Genomic DNA, 12,998 nt, shown 5'->3' on the forward strand with positions numbered 1-12,998 from the left:
CAGATGTAATAAAAGGATCTCTGCTGACAGATAAACATAGGATTATTCCTTTATTGTATGAAGCCACAAAGAAGAAACTGGGGAGAAAGCTCCTGTATACAGACCAATTACCATACATAGTAGCAAGATGATTACAGGAAGTTACTAACAAATATGTAACATTATTCAGCCTGAAACTGCAATATTGTGAACATCCTCTTCTGTGCAGAAGAAGCTTTTGTAAGGTATAATCTGGAATTCTTGTGTTAAAAGAATCCATTCATGTGGGTTTTGACAAGTCAATATGTCAGCCCTTCTAAAGTGAATAGCGTCATGATGTTTTAAGATCACTAGACTGAATAAGGTAGGCTTAAATCTGGAAACTGAGAAAATCTTAAAATTGTTCTTCTGACTAACTGTAAGACATTGACTGAAGTTAATTCTGACTGAGAAAACCACCCATACCAGTTCTAACCTCAACATGAAAAAGGACCTACATACAGCTAGCCTGACATCTGATCAAAGGGATGTTAAATATTAAATAATAATTAGCATGTAACTGTATGATAGTACAGAGTAATGATTACTTCCACAATTAACAAGTTTGACGCTCTTTCCCCTTTGAAAGGCCACTGCTATTTATAAGCCAAATTTACATATTTTTAATTACAGACACATTTCATTTTGCTCATGAGCTCAGACTGAAGTAACTTGAGTATTTACCAAGACCTTAACTTCCAATTAACAAAAGGCATAGGGGGTGCTTTGTTGATAGAGGGTCTTTTTTTTTTTTCCCTTACTCTAATTGACTCAAAAATGAAAAGTGATCACATTTCTAAGTTCACACAAAAGCTGCCCGTGTTTTGTGAGATAATAAACTTTTACAAACAGTGATCTCACTATGAACTTTACTTTATAAAAAAAAGCCATTAAACCAACTCTGGGATTCTCAGGTTTTATTTTTCTTCCTCAGCGTAATCTCAGAAAATTAATGATGGGTGGAAGTAGCGTTCTCAATTTCTTTCAAGCACATTAAAATATATTCCATTCTAAATAAAGACAATAAAAGCTACACTGCTTTTGAAAGAATGAAAATAAAGCTTCCCTTTTATGTTTCTGTTACTGCATAGCAAGCCTAAGTAATACTACATGCACCTGGTGAACAATAACTCCAACTTCTGCCATTGGCACCTAAAGTAATTAACACCAGGTATTTTACTAATGGTGAAGTGGTCGAATTGAAAGCAACACAGACAAGGCTGTGACTTAGGTGCTGCTCTCTTCGGCCAACAACTGACAGACATGCTTCCAGGGTGACTGAACAATAGATGTCTCATTGGCTTATTTAAAACAAAAATAATTCCTTCCTTTTCTTCCTTCCTTTCCTTCCTCCCTTCCTTCTTTCCTCCCTCCCTCCCCCCGCCCCGATGTCTGGAGTAGTTAATTCTGCCAATCACAAAACCTCCAAACGGCATTTGGCATGTGGTGATAGCGCAACAAAAGCTGTCCAAAAGGCAATTAACAGACTGTGTTTGCAGACTGTTCCACCTAAGACTTTAGAGCTCTGTAAACTTTTTCCAATATTTGCAGTTATTGCCAAAATGTAAAGCAGCATTTTAGTCAGAACAATTTTTCAATGAATCATAGGAAACATGCAAAACTGAGCTGAAAGAAAGTTTTCTTTTAAAATGTTTGTTTTTAATCAGCATCTGACTTAAAGAAACAGCTGAACTAATTCCTTGTCAGCTGAAGACAATCTACATCTGTTGTGCCATAATTCAGAGTAACCGTTTTCCCGTCAGGACCTGAGCCCAGCCAAGTAACTAAGCACCCAAATCCCCACAGTTCCACAATCAGTCTGCAACAATAACAACACACTAACCATCCCTTCCTATAAAAAGGCTCACAAGCTCTGTAGGTGGTAATTTGCTACATGTGATTACCGCAGAGAGTCACATTAAAAAAAAAATATTTTTCTTTTTTTAAAAAAAAGACAAGCCTTTGGTGCCTTGGCTTGTCCTTTAGTGAAAAGGCCTGTAGCTTAGCTAAGCACAAGCTGCAGGCATAGAGCATTATTTTTTATAAGAAACTTCTCACAACCTGTAAAAGAACTGAAGGTCCAGATTGCAATTTTACTCAGATTTTCTTACCTGTAGATTACCTCGTCACTTTCTAAGGATCTTATTTTTGACCTATTTGTTGTCAGAGGTTCTTAAATGTGTGGAAATGAGACAACGAGTACAAACACATTTTTTAAAAGTGAGCATTACTGGTGGATATCTTGTTAATGCCCTCACATCACAAAGATCATTAATTGGATTTGTTCAGTGGCCAGTATTTGATGGAATATTGATGGAAAGGATTTCTTTTCCCCTTTGCTTTGTCTCCTTACTATCCCTTACATGTCCAGAGATGCTTTTTGGTTAGCAGTAAAGAACACCTATCTTCGTGGAGCAAGTTCAACATCACTATCAGCAGGTGCTCCTCTATGTAAGGAGAATGTAATTGCTTTACCTCAACTCTAGTTTATTCTCTAAGATGGGCCTAGGAGGGTCTTTAAATCCCTGGGAAACAAGCAAGCTCAACACTAGTTCAGCATAATATGATTCAACATTTTTGTGCTCTATCTGGCCTGTGGAGAGGGAACACAACCACTACATATTCACATGTGGAGCTTATGGCTCTTCCGAGGGAAGGGAGGAAGGCATGCCAAATAGAGGTCAGCAGCAGCAAAACTCTTAAATATATACGCCTAGTGGAAGAGGAAGCTTAACCTTCCTTCGCAATGCCCTGGTATTCCCTCTGGCCTCTGATTTTCTGCAGATGATCTGCTGAGCCTCCTGAAGTCTTATTTTCAAGTGGCAATGCTTTTAAAAGGTTAATGTAAAGGTATGTTACCTGAAGTGAAGTTTACACACTGTTACTACTTTCCAGCTTTCTTTTAAGAGCAGTGTTAGTGATGGTTCTACAGAACCATGGTGACAAACGGAGTGGATAAAATTTTTATTTCACTTAGAGCAGTGGAACTTCTTGAAGACTGTTATAGTCTTTGTACTAACTAAATAAATAAACAAGAAGGCACACATATCCAGTCTTTACTGTTCACATTAACTGCATTCATACTATGTCCATCTGAATTTGTTCTTACACAATATTTAGAAAAGCCTGTGAGTCAGCTAATATGTTGGAGGGTTTCTAAAACATTATTATTGCACATTCCTAATGCTTAATAAATAATAACCTATTAAGAAGCCACAGTTACTAATGGAGAACTTTTCAAGGACATGCCCAAGCTGTTGCAGGTTGTGTGACTATCCAACTCACAAACGAAACTTCCCCAGAAGCCATCCTTTATCTCTATCAGTGCACTAACTCTCCTCTCACTCTGGTTTAACAGCGCAATAAATTTTATTTCATAGCTGCTGGTACATGACCAAATGCCACGTCCACATGAGAGAACCTGTTCATCTGACACAAACTCACTCACTTGCCCAGTTCAGATTTCCTAAACCACTCTGACAGGTTGACTTTGTGCAGGCAGGCTCTCTGAAGGGAATTTCCCTGAAGGGAAATTGTTCTTCTGCATCACTCTAACCTTATGCTGGATCCGGTATTGTCTATCCTCTTGAAGCCAGCAGGAAAACAGAAAGCTGACATTTGGATGACGTTGTGCGCTTTGTCTAATTTGAAATGCAGCTGTGCTCACATTTGATTTGGATCAAACTTGTACTGATCCAGTAGAGAACAGATACAGTACTATTACTTGTGGAAACATGGCCTCAACTCTGCCTGCTCATACTTTTGAACTGTCCTCTGGTGTATATATAGGTAAACATGTTTCTGTTTTTACAGATGGGTTCTATTTTGGGACAGAAAATCCACAATTAACAAGTTTGAGCTATAGGCCTTTCTACTGAAAGCCAATATACCAGTCTCGTGATTACATCAGAAGTACAGGGTAAAACTTCACTTGAAGCATTAAAATCTGTCACAGGCAAGTTACAGCCTAGGAGACACATACATGAAATCCTGACAGTCATCTTCACAAATTAAGCCAAAGATCTTAATTGAGCAGCCATTGACTAAGAATTCAAAGAAAGCACTTGGAACCTCTTGGCTAAGTGAACAAAAAAGTGCAATAGAATCTTGTATTTCAGGCAATAATCTGATCACACAGAGGATCAAAAGATTTTCTCCAACCACAGCCAAACAACACAAAAATATGCTGTATTTTGACAGCGTTTTGTTTGCGATCAATATGCAAGGCAATATTCCTGATGTGTACATTTACTTCTGATTTGTCAAAGTTCATCACGTAGAGCTCTGAATCTGTGAGAAAACCCACATGTCCTAATTCTGGGTTTTTTGTTTCCATCAAAGGTCTTGCTTTCTATTTTTCTGTGTGTACTGAGAGGCAGTGTTCCAGGGAGCACTGGAGAAGTGTCACCGCAGACAGGCTCCTTCAGTGCTGGTATTTAACGACCACTCTACAACCGAGATTTACTTGCTAACACAGCTAGGTTTGTTATCCATACAAATCTCCTTCTCTTGTTGAGAAAGGTCTCAATGCACCATTTAGCACAAATGGCTCTTTGGTTACTTTTTTTTTTTTGGTGGGAGATTGTTTCACATACCTCCAATCTTGGCATTAAAGGCGATTCCTACTGTGCAGTGCGAGTTGTTTGCCGTGGCTGCCACTTCTCCAGCACAACGGGTTCCATGCCTGCAGTCAGACAAACATTTTTCCAAGTAAGCACAGACTGTTGGGACTAAAGGCTTTGACTTTGCTCATCCTCAGGTGCTAAAAGCACAACTATCCACAATCTCTTGCACTACTTAATCCCTCATAGTTGTTTACACCCATGTTACAGTATTCATCCAAACACATTTTAACATCATTATCACAATCATAGTAAACTCTTCATGGTAGGCTTTCTAGCTACTGGAAACATGCATAGTTTGTAACAGACACAGAACAATGATACATAATCCCACAGCAACAGAAAGAAATCCTGGATAACAGTTATCGATTTTGAACCAAATTTTATGTTACAGACAGATTTTTGTCTTGCATTCTCCCACAGCCACTCGTGTTGCTAGTATGTGGATCTCCATACAACCTCCAGCAGGCACAGCATGTACCACACTTTTCCATGAGGGAGATGAGATTGTGCCAATGCCCACACTGCTGTTTAGAGACAAGCCTAAGGCTGGCTATATGCCAGGTATGCTCAAAGCTTCTGTATAGGCATGCCCTGGTCATTCCTTGGGCCAACTCTGCAAGCCTGCTGCCTCCCCGGGAGCAGAAAAAAGCAGCTGAAGTACCCTCCACATCACAGGTATACTCAGTGCCTGGGGGCAGAGCTGGGCTGCAAGGGTACAATCTTAAGAAGCTGCTGAAGGAGAACACAAAACCTGCAGTGGTTGCTCATCCTCTTCTGCACTGTGCAAAAGCCACAGCGGGATGCCTTGCCTAGCCCTGATTCATGCTGTCTACAAGGTGACAGCGGTCATCCATATGGCTACTATGGCAGGAAAGCTGTCCCTGCTTTTTCTCGTTTTTGCCTGCAATATAGGTTTCACTGGGTGTTTTCTACGAGTAAGTTTTGCCCTCATCCTTGTGCAGTCAAGCATCTCCATTGCAGAAATGCGACACAAGCAACAAGGAGCAGACAGGGAACTTTACAGAGCTGCTGTGGAGAGGAGATACAGAGTTTCAGACCAGACAGGAAAAGAGATGGGGAGTTGATGAGATGGAGATTGAAAGATAATGTAAGGCTTGGGTAGCCACAAAGAAGTTTAAAAAGTCAAGGCAAAAAATAGATAACAACATGGCAAGCACTTCAGAGGAGGCTATGTGAGGTCAGGAACTCTTCTGCTGGTGGTGGTTGACAGACTGCTTACATAGACATCTGGAGAACACGAGTGTTTTTGAATTAAAGTTGACACCCATATTACAGACAAGAATCACAGTTCCTTTCTCTTGGTACAGCTTGTTTTGGGTACAGTCACTCCTTATTTCCTTGTTATTAGTGCAACTTTTTTCCGTTAACCTTTTGAAACACTTAGATGAGAAACATTGAGAAAACTTGTTTGGAATGGATTAATGTAAAACAAGAACAACAAATAGAACCATGACAAAAAGAGGGAACAAAAAAATAAGCAACCAGTGCTGACCTGTTAGAATTTCAAAGGAGATCATTCGGTTTATTGGATATGTAAGATATGTATAATCTAAGAGAAAAGTGTAATCTTTATTCACAAGTTTTAAAAACATCCTTCTTCATTTTCAAGTATTTTCAAATACTTGAAATATACTGCAACTACTGTTCTAGCTCTGTGTTTGTTTGAAGTAGTGTCTTTTTAAAATGTATTAATATTTATAGGGAAATTCCTGTCTTAAGAATTATTTCAAGACACAAGATTCCCAAACTTCCCTTTTCCTCATTATGATTTTGTTAGGTGCCACATATAAATTTAGACGTGTTACCACTCAAACATGAAAGCACGGATGACTATACTCTAGAAATGTAGAAATACCCGCACGCATCACCTCAGTGCATATAATTTATTAATAAATCACTGCCTGCCTGGTGAAAGGCATGTGGCCGAGCCGCAGCTTCTCAGAGGCAGATTGCATTGGCAAGAAACCCCTCCCAGGTACCAAGTTTGGGAAGCAGTGATGGAAGGAAGGGTTTTTTCAGTAGAGAAAGGGGACAGATAGAAACCACACCTGGTGGAGAGAGGCTGCCTGAAGAAGAATGGAAGAAAGAGCTCAAGCTTCCCCATGGCTGCCAGGGGAGTACAGGGATACCTGCTACTTTGTTAGCTGCATCCACTGAGGACTGTCAAAAAAGTTAGGTTTCCACCAGATGACCAAGCACAGCCTGGTCACCCCAGGGGCACATAATGTTTGTAGAGGGGAAACAGAGGGGATGCATGGAGGGTGTAGGGGGTCCACAGTGTGACGGCACCTCCCAGCAGTGACCCATAGTAACACGGGATTAACAGCAACAAGAAACTGTAGCCTAAACTCCAGCTGAAGTGGAAGTAGCTGCAGTGGTAGATGTTACTTCCATAAGAAGTAGCTCAGGCTTTAACGGACTGGTATGGAAGTATCATGACACATATTTATTGAATTAAAGCACAAAAAGAAATTTCATGTAAATTTCTCCAAGTAAAAACTATATTCCAGAGAGAATTAGATCTTCAGACAGTTTTACAACATGCAAGTTAAATCAACTTTGCTGAATATTTCATTAGTCCTCATGTATTGGAAAGTCCTTCTTTTTGACATATTTTAAGTCCAGTAATGTTAAAAAATTTATTTTGTAAGCAGATATTTATGTTAGGTCCTTGCTTCTCATCCAAGATTATCGTTAATTGCATTCTACATTTATAATGGAAATGACAAAATTAGAAGTTGTTTTATTAATTTCAAGGTCATATATATAAAATTGCACTTACAATCAGTTTCCCACTGTGTGAATTAATCATATATGCAACTCAATTTGTTTTAATATGTTATCTTTTATGTGTCCTTTAAGTAATATTTCAATTATGCTGTGAAAGGGAAGACTTTCTACAAAATCTACATATAAAAAATTATGTTCTTTCCACACTGCTTTTAATTTTCTCTGTCCTAGATTTTCGCTTGAGGTCTACAGTTTGGAAGAAACTCTGAATTCTGCAGTCAAAATTCGAAAAGCCTTCTGATTAATCATTACACTAATTTCTTAACTACCTTGATAAACAAATATGATGAAACTGATGCCCAAAATGGATCAAATCTGCTTTAAAGCTACAAAAAACTTGGAACTATAGTTTATGCAGGCAGCAAAACAGTAACAAGAGGTGAAACACGAGGCGCTTTCAAGTTAGCATTTTTTCTGAATGTATATATATCAAAACACAGCAATCTCCTGTCTTTGTGGGATGCCTGCATCACGTACAAGTTGTTTAAAAAGTTGATGCTGTCCTCCAAGAAAGCATGACTGCCCTTCTACAAAGGCCTATCTTGATAAACTTGAAGGGTCGATGCTTCATTTCACTGGATCCTTTGCCAGCTTATGTTGCAGGGAAATAAGTTCCCAGGCTATTAAATGGCACTTTGAAGAGACACTCAACTAAAAGGTTTTGCATTTGTCCTTTGTGTGAATGTCGGGGTGATGTGGTATCACAGAATAGAAACATGAAAGAAAGCTTGGTTATGAGACATTTTGCCCATCGACAAATGTGTCTCCTACCTGGAGTCTAATAGAAAGAAAAGGGATGGAAAGAAAAAAATGGTTTTTTGTTGTTGTTTCTTTGTCTTCTAAGGAGAGGCATAAGAAATCGCTATTCAAAACAGATTTAGGCTCAAGACGACAACAGGTACTAGAAATAAGATGTCACAGGCATTATCTTCAAAAAAAGTTGTACTTAGCTGGTGATAAATTTGGCCAGCACTTTCCACCATCTTTTATGATTCTGCCTAGCTTTCACCGCTTTAGCTAATTTTTCCATTCTAGGCAAATAAGTACAACTTTTTCAGGAATGTATTTATTTTCATTTGTGTATGAGAGAAACAGAACACAAAGAAAATATGCAGGCAATTAAGATTGATTTTCTTTTCTTTTTATAAGGAGGAAATTTGTCAGTCACTAACAATAAGTCAGTAAAGTGTCAAAGACCTGCTCAGGAAGACCTTAGTAAAGATAATTTTTTTTGCCTTCCTGATGATGTCCTCGCTATTATATAGAGAATTTGAAATAAACTGTTGAAGAAATACACTTCCATGGAAAAGTGTATGTTACTTTTTCCTGCTGCAGGCATGAATAGTGCCTGAGCACCTGACTGCTAATAGTACAGTCTTTTGATGGCTCTCTAAGTATAAGATAAGAGAAATTTAAGAGCTACACACTAATCAGTTACACAAAGTAACTTTTTTCAGTAACAGATTTTTTCTGAGACAGAAATGGCTCAGTGTTTCAGGCCATGATGGAAAGAGAAAAGGTGCGAGTTCTGTGGTTAACTATTCACGCCCCATCCCACCAGCAGCATTTAAATATAAGACGTTTATCTTTCAATAATCACTCTTAATTTGCCTTCAGAAAAGGAAGAGGATACAAGGCACCAGGAACTCTATCAGATAAAATTAATTAAGCTTGCCTCTGAATGCTTATAGTAAAGGAAATATTCAGAGTTAGTGAAGACAGCTGCTGGTAATTTCAAAAGCCCTTGCCGTGTAAATTGGCTCTGCATTTCAGAGCCTCAGTCTCTGACAGCTATTCTTTGAATTCCGCGAACACTCTGACCGTGCATTTCTTTGCCGTATTTTACTCTTCTGGAGTTCATCAAGTATTTCAGAACACAAAAAGCTCAGGGGACTGGAGGATTTAAAGCCCTGCAGCTTTTCATGACACTAACATTATAGTCCATCCCACTTCAACCTGTCACCAATGAGTCTTTTCAGAATGGGAACCTAAGTAGAAAAGAGTCTCAGAGTACTTCAATGCAAGCCCATCACAAACATCTCTGGGCATAGCAGTAATTTACTGAGGTTTTCTAAGAGATAGCAGCACAGGAATTAGTTTGTAAACAAACAAAGAAAACACGGGGGGTTTGGGGAGATTATTTCTGTTTGTTTGTTTGGGGTTGTTTGTTGTGTTTTTTTTTTAATCCAGGGAAATGCCTACAGAAAAGAAGAAAATGTCACATCGTTTGCGAATTCTATGCTGCGCATATTATGAGAGTGGATATTAAGTAATTGTAAAAAGGTTAGAATAGACAGTCTAAAAGTTTACATAAGGTTATATACATTTTAATAGGCTTGCTGAACAGCCTGTTTTTTATAATCCCTAACTTGCTTTCTCAGCACAATTATGTAATAAACATATTCCCTATGCATAAAGACAATGCATTAATATTAAGATAAAATTACTTAGTCTTTATTATAAATTAGAGTAGAATCCTAGGGGTAGAACCTGTAACATGAACTATGTAGTTGGTGGACATTGAAAATTATAGGACTAAAATAACTTCAAATGTTAAAACAATTTTCAAACCTCTATGGGGAGAGGAAGAATGGAATTTTAGGTAGCAATTGTTATCTGTAGGAAAATACCTGAGTTGGTATTTATTTTTTGCAAAAATCATCTTTAGCTAAATTTTTAAATGTTTTCAAAGATCTCTCTTACACTGGAATATATTCGTAAACAGGAAAATGTAATATCCGAAACACCACAATGTAATAACTGCTGGAGAAAACATATATTTTAACAGCAATCATCAGAAATGTGTTCTATTGCATCCCAAAATAATGTCTTATGTAGTGCAAAAGAGATAATGTTTTAGACCTGTTCATATATAAATGGTCTCTAACAACGTGGAGGATGAAAAATACTTTCCAAACTGGCGCTAGGTTGGGATGTTGTTCTAGAAATGTCTGAAAAAGGAGGTATAAAGGAACTGTCAGAAGGTAAAAGCATAAGCAAGGAAAACCTCAGTCTTTAGCCTTTAAAACACAACCTGCTACGGCTGAAAAATAGTAAGAATAAAGCTATTTCACAAAGGAGAGATATTTGGATACTAACAGCGGAGAAAGAGATGACACAGTAAATGTGAAAAACAAGTTACACAAATGTTCGATGTGAGATATTAGGAAAAATGCCAAAGTCTTGGGTATTACATCACAGACAGGATCCTGTTTCTGAGCATGACAGTGTTGTAATGTGGTTACAGCACAGGACTGGAAGCTGTCTTGAGTCAAAGTCCCCAAGGCTAATGACTTTTTGCACAATTATGGGAAGTTACTTGAAGAATAACTTCAAAATACCTCATCTATTTCTCACAAATAAAATCAAAGATGACAGCATTAAAACAAACACATAGAACACTTGCCATCTCAGACACGCTCATCCTAAACTTAACAGCGCGGGTAACAGCGATGCTGCCCTGCCACTCTCTCTACATTTGTTAGCTCTTAGCAAGCAGCTAATTTGTCACAAGTGTGAAGTTCTAATATGAGCCCAGCAAAGGACTGTGCTTCCATAATATTAATTACCATTTTACAGTTTTGGTTTTGTGAGTGGGCAAACGAATCTTAATGTATAAAACAAAAATACTTTTTTTTTCTGTATTTTTTACCAGAGGCAAAACAAACAATGAATAAAAGGTCTGATGGAGCCAATGAAATACAACATAGAATAAAAAATTGCAAACAACATCAGCAAATAATATCTTTAGCCAAGCATATAGTTTTATGTATTAAAAAGAAAACTAATTATTTACTGATGTCTAAATATGTTTTAACCCAAAGTAAAATTTTAATTCAGGCTCTTTTCTGGAAGAAAAAAGGTGTTGCTGAGAAGAAATAAAACTGTTCAAAAGCCAGCAAACAGTGAAACTTTCAGCTGAGGTTGTTTTTTTTTTCATACAGCCTTTCACATCAACTATACAGTAACCTTCTTAGGGCAGGTAATCCAATTCTTGTTCTCATTCATTAAAGCAAATCACAAGCACAAACAGTACAGTTTAGTTGTGCGCACTGGAATTAAACCTCTTCAGCAGCAACATCAAGGCCAGTATTGCCTTGGAACCGTATATCGCTACCTAGATATACCTAACCAAAAGGACTACTTAGTTTGCTTTGAAGAATATGAGGCTGCTTAGACTTCAAGGCTCCCCTGCCACATAAGCAAAAAGATGTTTTTTTAACCTAATTCAAACTGGTTGAAAGGCAGCTGTAGAATGGATGGAAAGTCACAGAACAAGGAGGATGTGCTCCAAGCAATTCTGGCAATCGTTTTATGCATATGAGGGAGGTTGATCCCTTTTTGTGTGCAGCCCAAAGAATAGCGTAGCATAAACACTTGGGAAGAACTGAGTATCTGTCTACACTTTTCTCATTCTCAATCTGTGAGACTAGACAGTTTTACCACTTCATTTGTGACATACAGAAAAAAGGACAAATGAAAGCCCAATTTCAAATGTTTTTGGAACATGGCTAATAAAATGGTAAGGGAAACGACTGCATTATACAACTTAACAAGGGAAGGAGACAGAAAAGATAAGGCATGTATTTTTTCACAAGAAAAATTTGTTGTAATCACCTTGTAAAAATGGTTAATTTAACTAATTTCTTACTCTTGGAATTAATGGTTCAATGCAATAATTAAACTGTCTCTTCCCAGTCTGCAACAGTCTCAGTCAACAGAACACAATCCCAGAACTTATATTATGCAGCATCCCAATAAGCTTACTTACTTAACTTTTAATAACAGTAAAGTAACACTGTACTCTTGCAGAAATAAAGGAATCTTTGAAACTTCCCAAGGCTGTCACTAAAAATACCAAACAGAATAATCCACTTTCCCACAGTACCACCTCCCTCTTGACTGGGACACTATCCCTCTCTTATGTATTAACATTGCCAGCAGATGCCAGCAGTAAAGTAACCTACATCGGGTCATTCCATGTTTCAGGTGTCTCTGGCTGAAATTCACTTTGTCTCCACAAAGTAGAAACACCTTGTTTCTTTGGGGAGAAGCTGTCATTTTCTGTGTGAGGCTGGACACAACGGGCACGTGCATTAGGTCCCCTGTTCAGAAGAAGTTGATGTCCCCAGCAGCTCCTCCAGATAGGTCTCATTTTTCAGTTCAGTATCAGCATATAGATAATGCAAGCAATACATCCAACCAGACAGTGGAAAAAACTGCCTTTCTGGCAAAAGTGCTGACTTCCAGGCCCTGGTTCAGTGCTTATTGTTTACCACAGAATTACCTGCTTTAGCATCACTTTTCTGCTAAGCAGATGCATTTTTTGAACCTTCTGTATGTGAACACAAGCACACTTAATACATACGGTCGTGCGCAACTATGGAGGACTGTTTCTCCCTTGCCTCAGTTACGGCCATGGTTATAAACAGCAGTCATAACATATGGGAATTAATGAAACATGTTTGAAGCAGTAAACATTGGACTTTCATGTTATGCTTTCATATCAATGTGACTCTAACCCCAAAGACAGAGCAATAAGAT

General features: G+C 38.1%; 1 protein-coding gene across 2 annotated transcripts in view; it reads right to left on the reverse strand.

Annotated features, from left to right (window-relative positions):
* The window catches only part of PCSK5 (proprotein convertase subtilisin/kexin type 5), a 253,679-nt gene that overhangs the window by 146,610 nt on the left and 94,071 nt on the right, over nt 1-12,998 (reverse strand). For both annotated transcript variants that reach the window (XM_063320402.1, XM_063320403.1), the window contains exon 6: nt 4,614-4,702. In XM_063320402.1, coding sequence (XP_063176472.1) covers nt 4,614-4,702 — 89 coding nt within the window. The remainder of the gene's footprint in view (nt 1-4,613; nt 4,703-12,998) is intronic.

The sequence above is a fragment of the Chroicocephalus ridibundus genome, chromosome Z (genome assembly GCF_963924245.1).
Source record: "Chroicocephalus ridibundus chromosome Z, bChrRid1.1, whole genome shotgun sequence".
In the NCBI taxonomy this organism is placed as follows: Eukaryota; Metazoa; Chordata; class Aves; order Charadriiformes; family Laridae; genus Chroicocephalus; species Chroicocephalus ridibundus.